This window comes from Squalius cephalus (genome assembly GCF_949319135.1).
Source record: "Squalius cephalus genome assembly, chromosome: 17".
NCBI classification, from domain to species: domain Eukaryota; kingdom Metazoa; phylum Chordata; class Actinopteri; order Cypriniformes; family Leuciscidae; genus Squalius; species Squalius cephalus.
The window spans coordinates 21,322,106-21,341,509 of NC_137138.1; the positions used below are offsets into that span (position 1 = coordinate 21,322,106).

The 19,404-nt window shown below is 39.3% G+C and overlaps 1 protein-coding gene across 2 annotated transcripts in view; it reads left to right on the top strand.

The window, feature by feature from the left end:
* Nucleotides 1-19,404, top strand: part of ndst1b (N-deacetylase/N-sulfotransferase (heparan glucosaminyl) 1b) — an 84,395-nt gene that overhangs the window by 49,091 nt on the left and 15,900 nt on the right. For both annotated transcript variants that reach the window (XM_079898749.1, XM_079898750.1), the window contains exons 3-9: nt 8,118-9,066; nt 11,829-12,302; nt 13,663-13,750; nt 14,693-14,847; nt 16,353-16,538; nt 17,566-17,694; nt 18,676-18,858. In XM_079898749.1, the coding sequence (XP_079754875.1) occupies nt 8,521-9,066; nt 11,829-12,302; nt 13,663-13,750; nt 14,693-14,847; nt 16,353-16,538; nt 17,566-17,694; nt 18,676-18,858 (1,761 nt within the window). In that variant the 5' untranslated portion in view covers nt 8,118-8,520. The remainder of the gene's footprint in view (nt 1-8,117; nt 9,067-11,828; nt 12,303-13,662; nt 13,751-14,692; nt 14,848-16,352; nt 16,539-17,565; nt 17,695-18,675; nt 18,859-19,404) is intronic.

The window sequence follows — 19,404 nt, forward strand, 5'->3', positions numbered from 1 at the left end:
ACCCATAATCCCATTTCCCCTGCGGTAAAGACGGTCATTTGGGCACACGATTGCGTGACTTTTTTTTGTCCAGTTTCTCGGGGTCAGCATGGTCCCGGTGAAACAGGAGATTACCCCCACTGATTATGACGGACATTAGATCAACAGTGCGGTGGATGCAGATACAGCAGCGGCCCATGTTGTGCGTAGGGTGGGGAAGGATCTTTTGGCAAGTCAGCCCGTCCTCGAGCTTGGCACCGGCTGCAGAACGGTGGCAGCACACTGTGTGCAGACAGACTGGAGTGTTTACCAGTACAGTTGTATCAAAACTGGTGTGTGTGTGGATGCCGGGTGTGAGAGCGCACAGGATGGAGCTCAGCACACACACCGTCTGGCCTGGCAAGGGCAAATGCAGTCTTCTGATGGAGACTGAGTGCCCTTGAGATTGGAGCCGCCAGCAGGGAAGATTGATTTGTTGCTCTCTGCAGCTTCCATTGTGCCTTCATACATAATAGTGACTTTGAGTGTCCCCTCCATATCTGCCACAGAGGAAGTCCTTACATCTCAAGTATTTCGGATCTGTAAAGATGTCTTGAGCTGCTGTCGTTTCTCAGACTTCACACTTGTTTATTCATGAATATCAACCCATTAAAACTGCATTTTTTAGGGGCGCGATTGCCTTTTAAACTGAAGTCCGGCTATGTTGATACCTGTGCTTGAGGTGTAATTGCATCGCTTGGCTGTGTAGCTTCCGTATTCTCATATTGTCGTGCCCTGCTTTGTAATGGCCTCTAATTGATTTGAACTGTGAACTGATCTGCAGAGCTGATCTTTTTTTGCTGTCGGCAATGAAGTTTCAGGTTACACTTAGTCCACTCGATGTGCATTCATCTGCCATTTTCATCGGCACATTTGGTCCAGCCCAGATAAACAGGATTAGGGATTTAGGATTACACTTCCCCGACCTTCTCCAGATTGTGCTGCGTCTAGGCCCTTTGGGTATCTAATGTTGTTTGTCAGTTCAGTGTTTGAAGCCCTGAGGAGTTTACCAACCGTTTGTCCCAATGGCATCTTTACCCTTTGAACCAAGCAATCTGGTGAAGCCTTTTTTGTGTAGCTCTTGTTTGCTCTCATCCTATCAGCCCCTTTATCTCTTACTCTGTTTCTCTGACTGTCCATTTCTCTCTCTCTCTCTCTCTCTCTCTCTCTCTCTCTCTCTCTTCCTCTCTCTCTCTCTCTCCATCCTATCCAGTTTCATTCCATCTCTGACAAAGCACTATTAGAATCTATTAACACATTCAATAAATACTTAAAGGAGACACACATTTGTCGCATTTTTTTAATTAAATCATTAAATAATTGAATTATATTAATTTCATTAATTTATATTATAATAATGTATATACATGTAAATAATCTATTTTAATAATTATTTCAATGTGTAATATAATTATATGTAGATTTATCTTTCTTAGTCTTTGAAATATCTAATAAATGAATTACATTTTAAAAATACAAAATGTTATTTACAGATTAAATGTAACATCATAAAAGACATTTACAAAACTAGCACTTGATTAAGATCTTTTTTCATCATTTTCAAATGTTGCCTTTTTAAAAAAAAATAAAAAAATAATAGTAGGTTAAATTTCCAAATGACACCTAATAAAGAACAAGTCATGAATTTTCAGTTTTTTCCTAATAATAAGAGATTACTAAGGGTTTAAGATTAATAAGGTTCCTTGCGACCAAAACAGTTGTCGTCTAATTTGCCGTCATAATTTTCCATCCTATTAGACCCTTATAATTACTGTTTTTTTCTATTTTACCTTTAAAACATCTATATGTTAATGAGCTCTGTTATGATTGGCTTGCCTTTATTTTTCAATAATTTGAAATGCTACAAATGGATTCAGGCATCACAACATTATAATGTACAGTATAAAAAAAATATGTGTCTATGATATGGATGTATTGTACATAGTTTATATAAACATGGCCATTCCTGTGCTCTGTCCTATGACTTCATAACCTTAACTATTTCAGAACGGCCTTTTTCTTCTTCTTCTTTTTTTGTGTGTGTTTATCAGTGTGAACTGGGTAGGATTTGCATTGTGGATGCTGAAGTATGTTTGTGTATTAAATCAAATTCAGATTTTGATGATATGGCCCCTTTAAAACTACCATTAGCTAAATGAATTTCTTCTGTGGGATTATTGCACATTATTATATCAATATTCAGGCCAACATCATAGTTTTTGAGACCTGAGACCAATGTCAGATGGGTTCACATCAAGCCAAAAGCCCATAAAGACAAAAATATGTCCTCTTCTGCTAGTGTGGCATCCCATATTCATTATTATTAGCTATTTATTAACTATAAAAGCAAAATTTTGCTTTGAACACATTGGCAGTGGGAATCGCTGGCGCTCCCTTTCAGACAGATTTAGATATTTATCACTGAACATGGTCTTTGAACTTTAAAGCTTTTGTTTGTAGCCCATTGCTTTTGAAAAATAAGAGATTTCAGCAAATTGTCTCCTCACGTCTTCAGTTTGGGGTTAAGATTAGAGCACATTATCCAGTTAACCCTGAAAATAAGCGCTGCATGTTTTTGAGGCAAAAGCAAGAAACCAAAACAAATAAAAAATGTACAATACATTTAGCTCCTTACTGTGCACACTTGATAAGTCAAGTCACTGATCTGTATGACTGTAGACTTTAATGTGTTACTTAATTGTGGTCAAGACTAGGGTTGTCAAAAATACCAGTACTTCGGTACCAAATGTTAAAAAATGTGATGATACCAGCATTTCTTCAGTACCGTTAGTGCTGAGAACCAGGTGGCTGCTTTCAAACACTCCCGTGTGTATCTGTGAGACTGTGACAAACCAAACCGACATCAAAGAACTTGCGTCGACTCCGTCTGGGCCAAAAAGCTGCACTTGAGCACACCACAAAGTCTACAGCCGACTGTCAACTAGCATATGTGTTCTGCGCCTGCGTGGAAGGAAATAACTGTCTATATCAGCAGGTATCAGAAGTCAATATTTGTCATTCAAAAAGGGAAACCGAAACTAGGACTGCAGATATACAAACCATGAACAAAGCAGCAAAATGTTGCGCCTCCATCTTGAAAATACATTAGCCAAAGAGGGACATACCTGGAAACGCTACCTCACGCTTCACCTTTCGCGCTTTTACACTCAGTGGCACCGTGACGAATGCGAGGGGGGGATTACTCGCAACTTCCGGCAGATTTGAAAGCCTGTTGAAGATGGAGGATCACGTATCATGTAACAGAGTTGATAACGATAGCACTGATATTTTACTAAGATTAGCTTGCATTCGTTTGGGAACCTGATAGCTGATGTTAGCAATGACGAACGAAAACGTAAAACTATTATTCGTTTTACATGGAGGTCATGACCTACATGTTAACTGACTAAAAACCTAATGCAATTTGTAATAGTTTTCTAAAGTAACCTCATCACTTAAAGGAACACTCATGGACGAAGTCGAACTGGAAGCCATGTTAATCTTGGAATAATACGGCCACCGTAGGAGTTAAAACGCCCTCGGAATGGGAGGGGCTAGAAAGTAATATTCAGTTGGTAGTCATAGACAATTTCACTGTTAGATGGGAGAAAATCGTACACAGTGTAGCTTTAATTTAATTAATGTTTTTATTTTCAAATAGTTAAATGGTAAAATAGTTCCAACAGTTTTTGCTATGGTACCGGAATTGGTACAGAGAACCGTGAAATTTTACTGGTATTAGTACCGACTACTGGAATTGTGTAATTTAAGTAACCCTAGTCAAGACAAATAACATGGCATCTTTCTGTCATGGGAATTGTCACTAATGTAATGGTGTTGATGGCTGTGTTCATAAATAAAGTTGTTTGTTGGGTTAGTGGCCATTTCTGAGGAAAATGTTCTGAGATATATGGCTGGCCATCTGCAGGTCACGTTCGTTTTGATAGCTGTGTTTTTGGCTAGGTAGGGGTTGTTTTGGCTCCATGTTGAGAGACTTGAAAGGTGCTACCTAAACAAAGAAGATGCAAGCTGAGCAGATGATTAGTTTGTATAATGAAGTCTTGGAAATCTACCAGCCTTTCTAACAGAAGAAAAAGACTTCTGAATAACACTTCTTTTTTTAAACAACTCACTTTATACAGACGCAATCATCCTGAAGTCAACATCGTTTTGAATGTTGCTCATCTGGCTGAGTTCATTCCCAGTGACCTGCAGCTGGTGATTTGTCTCTCTAACAAATTAGACTATTTAGCTTTTTCCCTTGGGTATGTTTTTTTGCGCTGTGCATTGACACATCATGAATTAACAGGCACATATTAACGGCACAATTTTTTTTCAGCGTCAGCTGAGCGTAATAAGAAGTGCATGTTTTTTTTATTTATTCTTTTTATGAAATACACAAATATTTTACTGACAGGCAGACTCAGGCTTTGGAATGTTCTTATTGTCGGTTTAGGCCGAACTTGTAACAGAACAGGGGTGGTCAGTGCCAGCATTAGTCTCAGTCTGACTACTTCCATTCATGAGCATGAACGGACCCCACAGCAGCCGTCGCCGTCATCATCATGTGCTGTGAACAATGTCCGGCATTGTGAACGTTGAATGGCACTGTACCGATTTGGGTGGGGTTCTTTTGATTTTTAGGTCTGCCTGTGGTTTAAGCTCGGTAGAAACTAGTCCTGCGAGGCGAGCTGTCCAGGGCGAGCGGCCAGCTATTGTCCTGCTGTCCTGGCACGCAGATGCACAACTCTTGCTCCAGGAAGTGTCCTGTGTCTCTAAACGGCAGTGAATGTGGCCTCGGTGTTCAGAGCTGTTCAAGCATGCCATCCTTTTTTATCGCAGCAGCAAATCTATACCATCACTTTGCCTTGAAATAAAACAAGAAAGTGGAGACAGTGCAGATAAACATTTGATGGCTCCATATCTTCTTACCTGTCAGTAGATCCCTCAAAAACACATGTGTATATGGATGTCCTCTGCCTTTTCCATTTTTATTGCTTTTTTTCCTTTTTTTGTTTGTTTGTTTGGTGCCGTTTCCAGATATCATGTAGATGTCGCTGTTCTGATGTGTTTTACAGTCTCTTGGTTTTATTGCACTCATAACTGGGAGCACATAAATCTTAAACATTTGAACACCCTGGCAGCATTTGTTAGCTTTATAATGTCTAATCTAACTTTATTTAAAATTTTGTATCTGTGTTTTGAAATATAATAGTTGTTGAGCATTGTCTAGGCTCATGATTCTACCAACACTTGAAGCGATTTGAAAGAGCCAGAGCTGACAAAACGGTGCGAGCTGTTGGGAATGAAGGTATGCTGTGCCCTTGAGATAGGGAGTGTTATGGAAGCTATCCTACCATCAGAAAATGTCTTTTGTGACTCCCAGGCAGGGTGCATTTTTTCACACGTCTGTTGGGCTTTGAGACCGTGAAAAGGGAAGATCTGGGACAGAAGAAACTTGCTGGCGTGGGTGAGATGGTGACAGGTTTCTAAATGTCAAGGTCCTTATTTTTCCACGTCTTGACACTTTTGTTTCAACACTTTTTTTTTTTGCTTCAACCTATCAGCTTTTTGTTTATTTGTGCAATGTTAACGGCAGTTATCTCTGTTTTTAGACCTTTAACGTAACTATAATCTAGATATGTATATGTACACATCACGTTTATCTAAGTCTTCATCTACAATATGACCATTAGTCTAGCCTAATTAAAAGGAATGTTCAACCACAAATAAATAAATAAAATTTTAAACCTGTATGACATTCTTCTGTGGAATATAAAATATTTTTGAGAGCATATTTTGAAGTGTTTGCATTTGGACCTTGGTATTCTTCAATATTCATACCGATTTGAAACTATAATTGAAATGATGACAGGTTTTCATTACCCCCTTTTATATTCTAATAATATTAATTACAATTAATAATTTAATAATTGTATAATAATATTGCTATTTATTAGCAGTAATATTTTTATAATGAATATTATTAATAAAGACTTATTTATTGAATATTGTTCTTTTGAACAATGTTTGTTGTTGCCATTCACGGAAAACTGACTCGATTAAATAACTCAAAACAACCATTTAACATTCTTTCACTTAATGCACAACCTTGGTTTTGTAGATTTATGTGTGTAAAAGCATCTGAATAATCAGTGTACAGTTCTGCAATTCGCTTTTTCATATTTTTATTGATGAAATAATGTACTTGTACTGTATTTATTTTCACTCGTACACAGTGTTTATTTTACAGTGAACATTTTATTACCTTCGCTCAAGTGAAACAATATTGTATGCCACAAAGCCATTTCGTGTCCTTAGACTTTTGTTCTGGGTGTGGGATATCATGCTTCATGTCATCCGAGTCATACTGTTTAGAGGATGCATTACACAGTGAGCTGCTTCAGCCGACTCTTGTCAGAACTTTTGCATATTAAAGAACCAGGCTCTGAATAGGGAAGCTTTAAAGACTGTAATCCGACCTCTGACGACACGCTGATGGCTGTTCACGTTTCTCTGCTGGACACAATGAGAGCCCAGTGACAGGTATTGTGGCCTGAGTGTAATCCTGGTGTAAAGGGAAGGAGATGTGAAGCTACTGGGTGCAAAATCATTATTCTTGAGTGTCCCTTGTGGAATGCAGCCTAGATTTGGTTTATAAAACCCAATGCCTCCCCACTATTCAGCTCAAACACTTCATGTTCTTCTCTTAACATCACCAGCCCCTAAAATTCCTGATGAGAATTTTGGATCACGAGCAGACAGGAGAATCAACAGCTGTGTTTCAGGATTGTGAATGTGAGAGGATTGTTACATGCTGTACTCCCAGCAACCTTTTGAAGAGATAAAATGATCTTCTCTAAGGCTCTTTTATTTCTCTGGCAAGATTTTCTTTTCCCCTTCATCCTCTTATTAGAGGCATACTCTTGTGCCTTTTGCCTTTTTTTGCGGTATTCATGCATTTTTTATCCCAGAACCCCTGCAAGGCTTTGATTCTTTGTTCTACTCTCCCTTTTCACATAACCCATACATGAAGTAGGTCTGTGATGCCTTTGAAAATTGACCTGTATTGCTTCTCAGACACGTTGTGTCTTGTTGATTCACTTCAGTCTTTCCTCAGACGCCCTGTGTGCCATTGTATGATCCTCCCTTTAGTTAAATGACATGTGGGCCAATGATAATGGCATGTCTATAAACTCTGTATCTTTTGAAAATATTTTATTGAAAGTGAACAAAAACCTAAAAACACTGTGTACTTCAACATAGAAGATAAAAGTCATAGTTGTTTTATTTGTTTAGGTGTCTGCCTAATGTGAATGGCTTTAAATCAGCTGCTGACTGCTATGTTTGCTGACTTTTCAAACTTTCTACCGTCCTTTTGTCTGAAACAAGATTTAGTTCAAATCAAAATGTATTTGAAATTTACATAAGGAATATTTGAAAGGTTTAGGTAACACCTGAAGTTACACTTGCATGAACCCTCTTGCAAGATCCTTTCACACTTGCCAACAATTTAATGGCTTCCCTCACCTTTTGCCTTCGATACTACTTCCTGCAATCACCATTGGTTCTCTCCTCATTCTGCAGAGGTCTTTACTTGGTTAGTGCTAATCTGAATCATATTCAGCTCATTCACCTGTGCCACACTTTGCACTAAACCCTTCATTTAAGATGAAAAGATTTAATGACTTTTGCCCTTTGAAGTGCATGAAGGATAGTGAGGATCACTTTTTAAAGCCCTCACTAATCAATACAAGCCTCCTCCATTATCCCATAATCTTTGCATTGCCTTTGTAAATGCCTCTCTAGACGTTCTTGGTATTCAGTGAAAAGAAACCCAGGTTGTAGGGCTCCCACGGCATCATGTGGGTTTGGCATTTGCAGCCGACATTCAGAGAGCGGTAATACAAGTTGCTTGTGTGGTCTAGTCAAAATTCATTGCCCTTGAATACACAGTTGCACCTTAGAGTTAATTTAAAGGATTGTTCTGTCCAGAAGTAAAATAATTGATTACTAAAATGGTGCAGAGTAGATATTTTTGCAAAAATTGCATTGAGTTAAGGTGTACTTTTGTTAAATTAATATTGTTTTCTTTTTAGGTAAACTCGAGGAGGCCAGAATGCTCTGGGCATGATCTGTCTAGAGCATCCAGTGACGAAAAACAAGAAGCCACCTTCACCAAGTCTGAAACCCAGATCTTCTCTACACTGGATCAGGAGATAAGGACTCAGAGAGGGTAGAGAAGGGGCATAAAGGTGTTGGGCAGGGGGCCGCTGGTGCATGTGGGGGCAGTGCACATCCCTTGCTGGAGAGTGGAAGCCCACCTCGCCCATGCAGTCCCCTGCCCAATCCAGTCTCGCCACCCTCTGCAATGGTGACATGAGCAAATGCATTAAGGAGAAGCCCAATTTTGACTTATCTTTTTTGACTCATTGGAAAAACCATACAATAGATTTGTAAATAGAGGACTGTGTCTATCCTAATTGGTGTGGTTGCAAGGTGATGATGCTGATGTGTGGACGTGTAAGGCGGCTCTTCCGTCAGCTCACGCTGCAGACCAGCCTGTTGCTGCTCTTCCTTTTTTGCATGGTCAGTGTCCTCATCTCAGCTTATTTCCTGTATGGCGTCAAACGGGAACTCGAACCAGCAGGAGTCGGAGGTATGGTGGTCCCAGAAGAAGGTACTGCCGATTGGGAAGATCCCAGAGCGACTCCTTCCCCTCCGTCGGCAAGGGTGCTGCCTGCCAGAACCGCTAAACCGGCAGACATGTCTCGAACTGACCCTGTTGTGCTGGTGTTTGTGGAGAGCTTGTATTCTCAGTTGGGCCAGGACATTGTGGCCATCTTGGAATCTGGGAGATTTCGGTACCAGACTGAGATTGCACCAGGGAAGGGCGATATGCCCACACTCACAGACAAGAACCGGGGGCGTTTCACACTGGTCATCTATGAGAACATCCTCAAATATGTCAACCTGGATGCCTGGAACAGAGAGTTGCTGGACAAATACTGTGTGGAGTATGGTGTTGGAATCATCGGCTTTTTCAAGGTAAGCCATTTTGTTTTGTACAGTGTGACCTTTCACAGAAAATTGTGTCACTAATGGATGTTAATGTGACTCTTAATTCCAGTGGGTCAATCACCTTGCACTTAACGATCTCACGATTGACATTTCACAGTCTGATTCTTATGTTAGTTTGCAGAAATATTTGCAACAGAGGGAGGTTGGGGCATTATGCTAAACATTGCAGTAATAGCACATTTCTGAATATCTTTGTTGATTGTCTTGGCTCTTGTTCTATAAGGGAGCTGCTCTTTGAAATCAGTATGAGAAAATAATAGGCCCTAGAGCCACATTTGACTATTGCTCATTGCTGTCTGTCATTACCGTCTTGTAAACCTCCTCTCCCAGTTCTCATATATTGTTTGCCTAAGGCCAGGCCTGCTTTTATTACCCTCACATGCTTAAGTGCTGCACACTAATTGTTAGTGGAGGTTAACTCAGTTGATGAGACTGTTTGAGGCTCGCTCGCCTGCAGCAGAAGGGCAAGGACATCAACACATCTTAAAAGGAACCGCACAAAATTTGCGCTCGTTAAGTTTTATTGACTCAGGCTGCTCCGATTCTCCTCGAAGCTGTTTTTACCCCAGGCTTTGCGGGTTTACACAATAACAGGAGCAGTTCGATCCCTGATTGGCTGGAAATGTTGTTTTCTTGTTCAGGCAGTTAACATCCTTTCCTTGCTGGATTTCATTGATTTTAGAACCTTGGGCATGTCTGATAACAGGCCCTGTAGGTAAATGAAGACCAAACCTTTTTCCCCCTTGAAGGAAAAAGTGCTGCCACTAGTAATGGAACATGCATAATTACCTTCGCATCAAGCCTTGACTTGCACCTGTCGATGCCAAATGCATTTATCTCTCACGAGTTGGAGTATGTCTGAACGCACACATAGAAACATCACGGTGGACACCAGCGCTTCTTTTAGTTATGCTTGCATGCATCAATGGGTTCAGGCTTTTGTTTGCCCTCCTATTAGTCTTCTGACAAAATCCCATATCCATAGATTCAATGTGTAATTGGAATAAACCCTTTCGGTTTCCTAACCAGCACTTGAGTTGGCATAATCTCTAGGGACCATATTAAGTCTCCGGCTGCAACCGAACACACTAGCTCTGTTCTAAAACCTAGTGAGCTGCCTTCTTAAACTACCTAGCATTTTAAGGGATCATAAGATGCCTGACATGAAGGCTGTTAACTTTTTTTTTTTTTTTTGGTAAACGACGGTAAACTATTCCTCCTTTTTACCAAATTTAAAGGCAGCATCACATGTATCCTATGTAGAAAAGCAAACCCCAGCTCAGTAGGAAAATAAAAAATGATTGAACTTTCAGACAAGACCAGAGTTTTTGATTTTAAATATGCTTATATTTAGTTCAATGCCAAAAAAATAAAAATAGTTCTAATTGATTGTTTACCCAATATTTGTTTACTGTGTGTTTTTGTTAGAGAAGTGTGTTGTTAGCTTAGCAATATGCTAACATCAAACTATTGTAATCAACTTCTTAGAGTTACTACATGTATAGTGTTTCAAATCAGTCACTTAGGAAAATCCAAGTGACTCCCTTTGTGAGTTGCTTATGTTGGCAGTAGATAACAAGGTGGCTTACAAGTCTTTTAACAGCTTTTTGGAAATGGACTAATTATCTAACACGGTTCAAGAATTGTTCAGAGTCAATGAAAGTTAAATGCTGATAAGCTTCGAAAGAGCCTTTGGCTTGGAAGTGTTGCTGTTACAATGGAGACAGGAATATGGAATTAGGGAGAGAAGGAGAGGCTCAGGGAAGTTATTGACTTAGGCCTCTGATATGTTGAAAATCTCCCATCCATCCTTATTCTCCTTATTCATCCATCTGACATCACCACCTCTTGTTTCAGAGTGTTGCCATTAAAAGAAACAGATAAAATGTGCATGATTCATCAGACATGTCATATGGACTGTGCATCTCTCCAGAGGGGTCCCATTGCTACCTCTGGTGGCAGAATAATGGCTGTGTTTGGAGATGAGCAGGATACAGGCCTCTCTCCAAATTGTAAGGCTCATTGTGTTTGTTCCACTCAGTGTGCAGTTTATCACCAATTGATCCAGCTTCACAGGGTCAGCTGGCCTGAGAGGAGAGTGGGCTGCATGCAGATGAGTGCGGATGGTGTTTAAACAAACTGGCACCCATAGTACCACAGGGCATCTCATTCACGAAAAGAAGTACATGAGCAATACATTACTGATATATTAAAGGGGAACAAACAAATTAAAAAATCTGTTTGCAAAGCAATTGTCCTTCACAGTAAATCTGGTCTTTTTCTAACTACAGAAGGCCTCCATTGCTGCACATTAGCTTTGCAAGTGTTTGATTTCTCAACAGTTTTCTCTTAGCAACCAAATTGAGGATATGAGATGCTGCACTAGCTTCTGAAAATCAGATTTCTGAGTTTGAACATATTTTTACAAGTTAGAAATCTCACTTCAAGTGGAGTTCCATTGCCATGAGTTGGAAACTCATGCTGAATTTAATTCAGCTCAGTCTAAGCTGTTAAAAAATGGTTTTAACATCACAGCCATGAGCACATTAAATATGAATAATGGTCTTGTAATACAAAATTATGACTATGACTAAAAGTATGAATGGAGGGAAAATAAAATGCTAAAAACCTGAATGTGAATATGACCCCTTTTGAAGTGGATTTTGATCTTTCTCTCTTTTACCAATAATTTCTCATTTGCTCTCTTTTCTTCCGACACTTCATGAAAGGCTAATGAGAACAGTTTGCAGAGTGCCCAGCTTAAGGGTTTTCCTCTCTTCCTGCACTCCAATCTGGGTTTAAGGGACTGTAGCATCAACCCCAAGTCTCCACTGCTGCTCATAACCAAGGCCCGGGAAGTGGAACATGGCCCCTTACCTGGAGATGACTGGACTGTCTTCCAGTCTAACCACACCACCTATGAGCCTGTGCTGTTAGCTCGGGGACGGAGTACGGAGGCTAGTGGAGCGCCCGGACCCCTTCATGCAGCCGTGGTTCAGGATTTGGGTCTTCATGATGGCATCCAGCGGGTACTCTTCGGCAACAACCTGAACTTTTGGCTGCACAAACTGGTGCTGGTGGACGCAGTGAGTTTCTTGACTGGCAAACGTCTCTCACTGGCTCTTGAGCGCTACATACTGGTGGATGTCGATGACATCTTTGTTGGGAAGGAGGGCACACGGATGAAGGTTTCTGATGTCAAGGTGGGTGCTTTTTTGTTTGAAAATTTGCTTTACGTGCAGTTTTTGTTTAATAAATAGCAATTGGTTTGCTAGTTTATTATCAGTTCCATCACATTTATACATTTCAAATGTGAATCGAGTGTAACTATATTAAGCCTAGCTATGATTGGATGTCTTGGATTATGGGCCATATATCCATGCAGTATACATCCACTTAAAAATGATGCTCTCCTCCTATTTTCTTTATCTCTCTCTCACCCACTCCTTGTTTGCTTAACCTTCCAGGGATCCAGACATATGCATAGAGCGAAAGTAGGGTTCAACAGTAAGAATGGATAAGGACCCATGTGAGAGATTTTCGGGCCAATTGAGAGAATAGTCCTACCCTATTGCCCACTACGTCCTATGCTTTTTGATCAAGTATATGAGATATTTCTGTGATGTACAGAAATACATGAATACATACATTAAGCCCAAAGTATACTTCGACCATCCGCGTCCTTATTTGTGAGTCAAAGAATGGGAAATGGACAGAATGAAATATGTACAGAAGGGAATTAATTTAAACTGAGGGAAATATGCATTGAGGAAAAGAAGCAGCAGCCACGAAAAAGACATTGATGAAGACTCAGAAGGGGAAAGACCTGTTTATATGATGCTAATCTGTCTAAAGCACCTCAGAAGCAGAACATGGAGAAACTGGTTTGGTAGATCCATATAATTCACCAACTTTTCATGGTATGAGAGCACTTTTCCATAACCAGTTTTTCTTTTCCTTTTTTTTCAGTACTCCAACCTCTGCTGTTCTTTTTCCAAATCTCTCCTCTTCTTTCCATTTCGCTTTTTTATTTTATTATTTTTTCACGACTCACTGTTCAAAGGGCATCCAAAGACTCGCCACAAGCATGAATATTTCAAATGCAGTTTTCTGCATCCTTCTTGTGAATCTTTCATCTTCGGGGCGCCCCGATGCAGATGTTCAGCCGAGGGAAAGGATAGAAAGCAAACATAATCAAAGTCTTGTCTGTCTGCGGACCTCTGTGCAGTTAAATATGAATCAGGCTTTTGATTGAGTCACACTGGAGAGACAGGCAGTCAAAAACAAGCACAGTAAACAAATCAAATGAGAGGCAGATGTAGAGCTAAATCTGAGAAGGGTAATGAAGCAAACAGAGGAGACGAACAGACAGTAGACATGCTTGTGCTGTCCCTCTAGCGCTGTTACTGTTGTGCGCATACGTGCGTTGGCGTGTGTTAAGCTATGTATCTCTTTTGTGTTCTCATCTGCTGTCTTTGTACTTTTTGAATGTGTTTTGTGTGTTTATTTACCTAGGGGTGTTTAGGCAAGTTTTATTAAATTGCTAAACTCCATGTTTCAAAGGCACTTCTAGAGACGCAGAATGAACTCCGAACCCACGTGCCCAATTTCACTTTCAACTTGGGATTCTCTGGAAAGTTCTTCCATGCGGGTAAGTAAATATCACGCTGTTCGCTTAGCAAAATGCTAACAACATACTCTTTTGGGATCTGTGAGTGTTAAGCCTTGTTTATACTCGACGCGTCCGCACGAGCGTGAAGGTGCGTGCGGCAAAAATGACGTCATTGCGGTGTGGGCGGTCGTGCGCGTTGGGTTAGCAAGACCCAATTTTGCCTGGCGGTGTGCGCGACATTTTTTGTAACAACGCGCGCGGCGCCACATCCGAAGATGAACGACTTCGAGCCGAATCTGGCCGAGCTCGAACTTCTCACCACACCAGCACCCAGTTTGCACGTCTAAATTAGTTACTTACATTTAAAAAAATGAGCATACAATAGCATAACAAGTATTTTTAATGAACATAAAGGTCCATGTTTAATAAAAATGTTCACGAAACTTAATGAAATGTTTAGTGAAATTAGAAAATATGTAAGAGATTGTTAATTTAGTTATATTGTATACACATTCTCATATCCATATATTTTGTTTTATTGTCACGAGTAATAATCTCAGGGTTTACTGGGTTTTACACGATTCTTTTTGTAGTGTGGTATTGGTGGTGGTGTAGCCTACTAAAATAAACATTGTCACGTGTGTATAGCTTTCTTCTTCTCACCGCTGATTCCTGATGGTTTAGAGGACAATTACTCGAGTCGCCACCTATCGTTTCAAAGAATAGTACAACGGCGAGCGCGTCAAGTATAAACGACTCGTCCGTTTGGGGAGGTGCGCGCGCAGTCTGCAGAGACTCGCGCTGTGGAGCCAGGCGAAAGTATAAACAAGGCTTTAGTCAGGTCTCCTATGTGTGAGTTGCTGCTCATGTAGAGCGTTCCTAATCAGTCACTTATGAGCTGGTTAGGATGCTGTTTTATAAGGCAGCTTTTGGAATAGAGTCAAGATGTTCACCGTTTGTGTCTGTGTAATTATTTTCTAGGCACAGATGAGGAGGATCTTGGAGATGACCTGCTTCTGTCCTACAGTAAAGAGTTCTGGTGGTTTCCCCACATGTGGAGTCACATGCAGCCACACCTCTTCCACAACCAGTCTGTGCTGGCTGAACAAATGCTGCTCAACCGCAAGTTCGCGGAGGTAAGCTCTAGCTGATATAATCAGAGATATGATCAGATTTTTCTTGAATATTAATTTATTTTAATGTTTTTTTTTTATTTTTTTTATTAGATAAAACCGTTTTAGGGCTTTTAATTTTATTTATTTTATGTCTGTAGATGATATTTACAATTTGTGTATATTTTGAGTGTGTGTGTATATACATACATGGATTTCGCAGAATTTTTTTTTGTGATGTGGCACATTTTTTTTCATTTTATGCTTATTTGCAAATTTGGCGGTATATATTGCGAGGCGTTTTTTCTCTTCTTTTTTTGGGGTGGAAAACTACTTGAATTGGCATTTTTTTTAAACTACTACCTTCTAAATACAAATTATTTAATCTCTATGTACACCACAGACAACATTAAATACAAATTTTTATTACTTTTCTGACATGAAGAAAAGTAATAAACATAAATTTCATAAAAAGAAAATCCTGAAAATAACAATTCATAACAATGCAATCTCTGCGTCTCATTTCATTCAAATTTAACACGAAATCAAAAACATTGAAATCTTCATTTTATAGTGCCCATTGTTTGTTTTACCTAGTTTTATGTTAATCTGTCTTTTTGCAGTTTAACAGAACACAGTGATGTTAGATAGAGATAGAGATACTTTATTGATCCCGAAGGAAATTAAGGTGTCCAATAGCTTATACATATCATACATACACATGGACACACAGACAAGACCTCCACGCAGACATACATACTACAAAAATACAAAGGAAGATGTCAATAGTGTGCCATTACCGTAAGGTTAGATAGTAACATGTTTGTTGGTAACTGAGAAATTTTAGCTGGGCTCGTATTCGTCGCACTTTGGCTGAATACGCGATGACAAGTAATGACGTCACACGACATGTCTTAAGTCAAATTCTGTGGAAAATCCGCAACATTTTCAAAAAATTGCAAGCTTTATTGCGGAGTTTGCTTGCGTTTGCGTTAAAATCTGTGCTCGCAAAATTGCGAAATCCTGGATGGACTGACTGACTATATATGCAAGATTCGAATTAGCATGGCTTAAATACATGATGGCCCACAGTACATTGAAAGTGCCTGGATAATATAGTTTTTTTTTTTTGGTGCATCCATGGATGTGCCTCCAAGCATGCCATTTTAGCTAATATTGCCTACAAGCCCTGTGGAGGAGTTTGTGACTATTTTTATCTCATTTTTTGTAAAAGATTAGCAAGATGTTGTTGGCAGTAGCTGTCTCAGCACTTTTAAAATGCACAAACTTCAAAGTTAAGGTGTAATTAACTTTAAATTAACAAATCACATTCAAATGCTCATAGAATGTGGCATCAAAGCACAATTTAACACCATAAAATTATCAAAAAATAACTTATTTTCTGTTCACCAGAGATGTACATTTAGTACATATAGAAATTGGGATGAAGTTATACACAATTATTAGTGCATATCCTGAAGTACACTATTTTTGACCATTACTGTGTTGTGTTTGCTGTTCCCTTACAGGAGCATGGCATTCCCACAAACATGGGTTATGCAGTGGCTCCTCATCACTCTGGAGTGTATCCCATCCATTTGCAGCTGTACGAGGCCTGGAAGAAAGTGTGGGGCATCAAAGTGACCAGTACAGAGGAGTATCCCCACCTCAAACCTGCACGCTTTCGCAGGGGCTTCGCACACAGTGGCATCAGTGTAAGAATGCTAAGCTTTTATGTCTTTAATGTATAAAGTGAAGATGATAATGTGGGAGAAATAGGGAGAAAGTGTTTGAGAAATAACATAGACTTGAACCTGCATCCCTGGGGCTAACATGTTGCAAAACATATGCACTACCAATGCACCAAGGCACAAATTTATGTAGATAAAAACAGATTGCACATTTTTGAGACTGTAGCCTGTAGCCTGGACAGTTATATGGTTGAACGATAGTATGTTGAATTCGTATTCGGGCTGGAATCAGTACAATAAACCCCAGGATATTTTGTGTACAGTTTGAGCTTTCAGTCCCAGTAGGGCGTTAATGGCAAACTGTTTGTGAAAGTACAATTTTATAGATATATATTAAAAAAAAAAATTATTTTCTTTTTTTTTCATCATTTGTGCATCGCTTTAGGGGACAACAGAGAGAGAGGTTGACAAAAGCTTGCTGAATCATGACAGAGCGGTTTCTGTGTGTGTGTTAGAATGCATTGGCCACGATGGGTACAAAAAAAAAATTATCTTGGGATTCATAAACTGCAGCTATTTTTTTTCTTTTTTTCTAAAGACACACATCTTACATTTCCTCAAGCTGACATACAGTTATTATCCAATGTTCATATCAGGGAACGATAAACGTGCATGAGGAAACAAAGACAGTGGTCTCATCGTACATGTATGATATAAAGAATGGTGGAAGAATGACTAAAAAAAGCACATTTAGTGTAAATCATATTCATTCTACCATGTACATAGGAGTCATGTACACTGGCTGTCAAATAAGATCATGTGTGGGCCATGTCATTCGTCATCCTTTAACTCATTCAACTCTGGTGGAACGTCCATTTTTCAACACTGAGGTCATTCAGTTCCGTTCCATTCCAGTCTAAAGTGACTCTCAAATGTGGAAATTGAATTTGACATCAGATGTGTATATATGGCTTTTTTTATAAATACAATTGAAAATCGATTATTTTAAATAAAGAGATTACATACTGAAAGAAAAATCTTTGTTTTTTAGGTGTTACCCAGGCAGACCTGTGGTCTCTTTACTCACACTATCTTCTACAATGAGTATCCTGGAGGCTCTAAAGAGCTGGACAAACTCATAAATGGAGGAGAGCTTTTCCTCACTGTCCTCCTCAACCCAGTGAGTGTTGACACTTGTATTCTTTATCATGTCTAATCCAGTGTGTGAATCACACAATGACTGTTGGGGCATGGTCTGTTGGGGTTGATTAGAAAAATCTTTAAAAAGTCAGTATTCACTGAAAATCTTTCCTGCTCACTGTAGCTCTCAGGTCTCATTTGCATATGCATAATATGCCTTATTTCTATTGAGGATTGTGAACCGCATATTCATTATTAAACTTAAAAATACTTTTATTTATTGATGCTTTAAATGAAAGATCAATTGATTTATATAGCACTCACAATCTACTATAGATCTCAAAATGTCTCACAACCCAAGGAAATCAATGCTTTTATTCAGCATGGATGCATTAAATTGATCAAAAGTGACAGTAAAGACATTTATAATGTTACAAAAGATTTCTATTTTAAATAATGCCATTTTTTAAAACCTTTTAATTCATCAAAGAATCCTGAAAAACATGGTTTTCATAAAAATATTAAGCAGCACAACTGTTTTCAACATTGATAATGAGAAGAAACAAACAAATCAGCATATTTGAATGAATTCTGAAATAGCACGTGACACTGAATACTGGAATAATGATGCTGAAAATTCAGCTTAGACATAAATTACATTTGAAAATATATTATAAAAGAAAACTGTATAGAAAAATAATTTTCTGTAAATAGAAAATTTTAATATTTCACAATATTACTGTTTTTTTTTTTTTTTTTTTTTAATAAATGCAGCATTGGTGAGCACAAGACCCTCCCCCAACATTTTAACTACCTTTGGGGGACAGTCCCAATGTAATTTTCACCCTCACATCAGATGTTCAATAGGAGAATCTTAAACATCGTCCTTCAAAAGGAGCACAATAAGAGGCTATAAAAGATCCATTGAATTAAGAGTAGTTTTGAAGTCAGCTGTTCATAGGATGGGACATTAATCTGTGGATTGGGCCTTCATGACTTCTTACGCTTTATTTTGAACCAGATCAGCATCTTCATGACCCACCTGTCCAACTACGGGAATGACCGTCTTGGCCTGTACACTTTTAAGAACTTGGTGAAGTTCATACAGATGTGGACCAACCTGAAACTGCAGACCCTCCCACCTGTACAACTGGCACAGAGATATTTCCAAATCTTCCCTGAAGAGAGGGACCCCATCTGGCAGGTAACAAATGAGCACTGTTGGGGGTCTGTTCTGTCCTGGGATCATTATGGGAAACAAATACAACTTTATTTAGTGGGAGTGGATCAGCGGAGGTTGAGAGTGTTGAGCGCTTTTGCCGTAATATGTGGCGAAAGGTTTCGTATGGCTGTCTGCACATTTACTCTGATGTACAAAGAGTGAAAATGGTTTTCCGTGTAGCCTGCCAGGAAATCAGAGAATGCTATTTTTGAAATTGGTTCCTATAATTCAGTTGAAAGTTGGAGGCAATGCAGAAGATCTGTCTTTCTCTTTGTATCTCCCCCCTCCACCCGCTCTCCCCATTTCAATTTATCCAGCTTCTTTATTTCTTGTCTCACTCTTTCTAACTCTGTTGTTTTGTTTCACCCTTAAAGAAAGAGAAAATGGGTGCCTGAAAGCTTTAAATCCCTCTTTTGATCTCTCTCGTTTCTTGTCAAGGTTGAGGTCCCATCTTTTCTGTCGGCTCTCCAGCGTTCCACAGCTTGCCCTGCTCTGAATAATCTTCTTTCTTCTGCAGTTGTTTTCCCA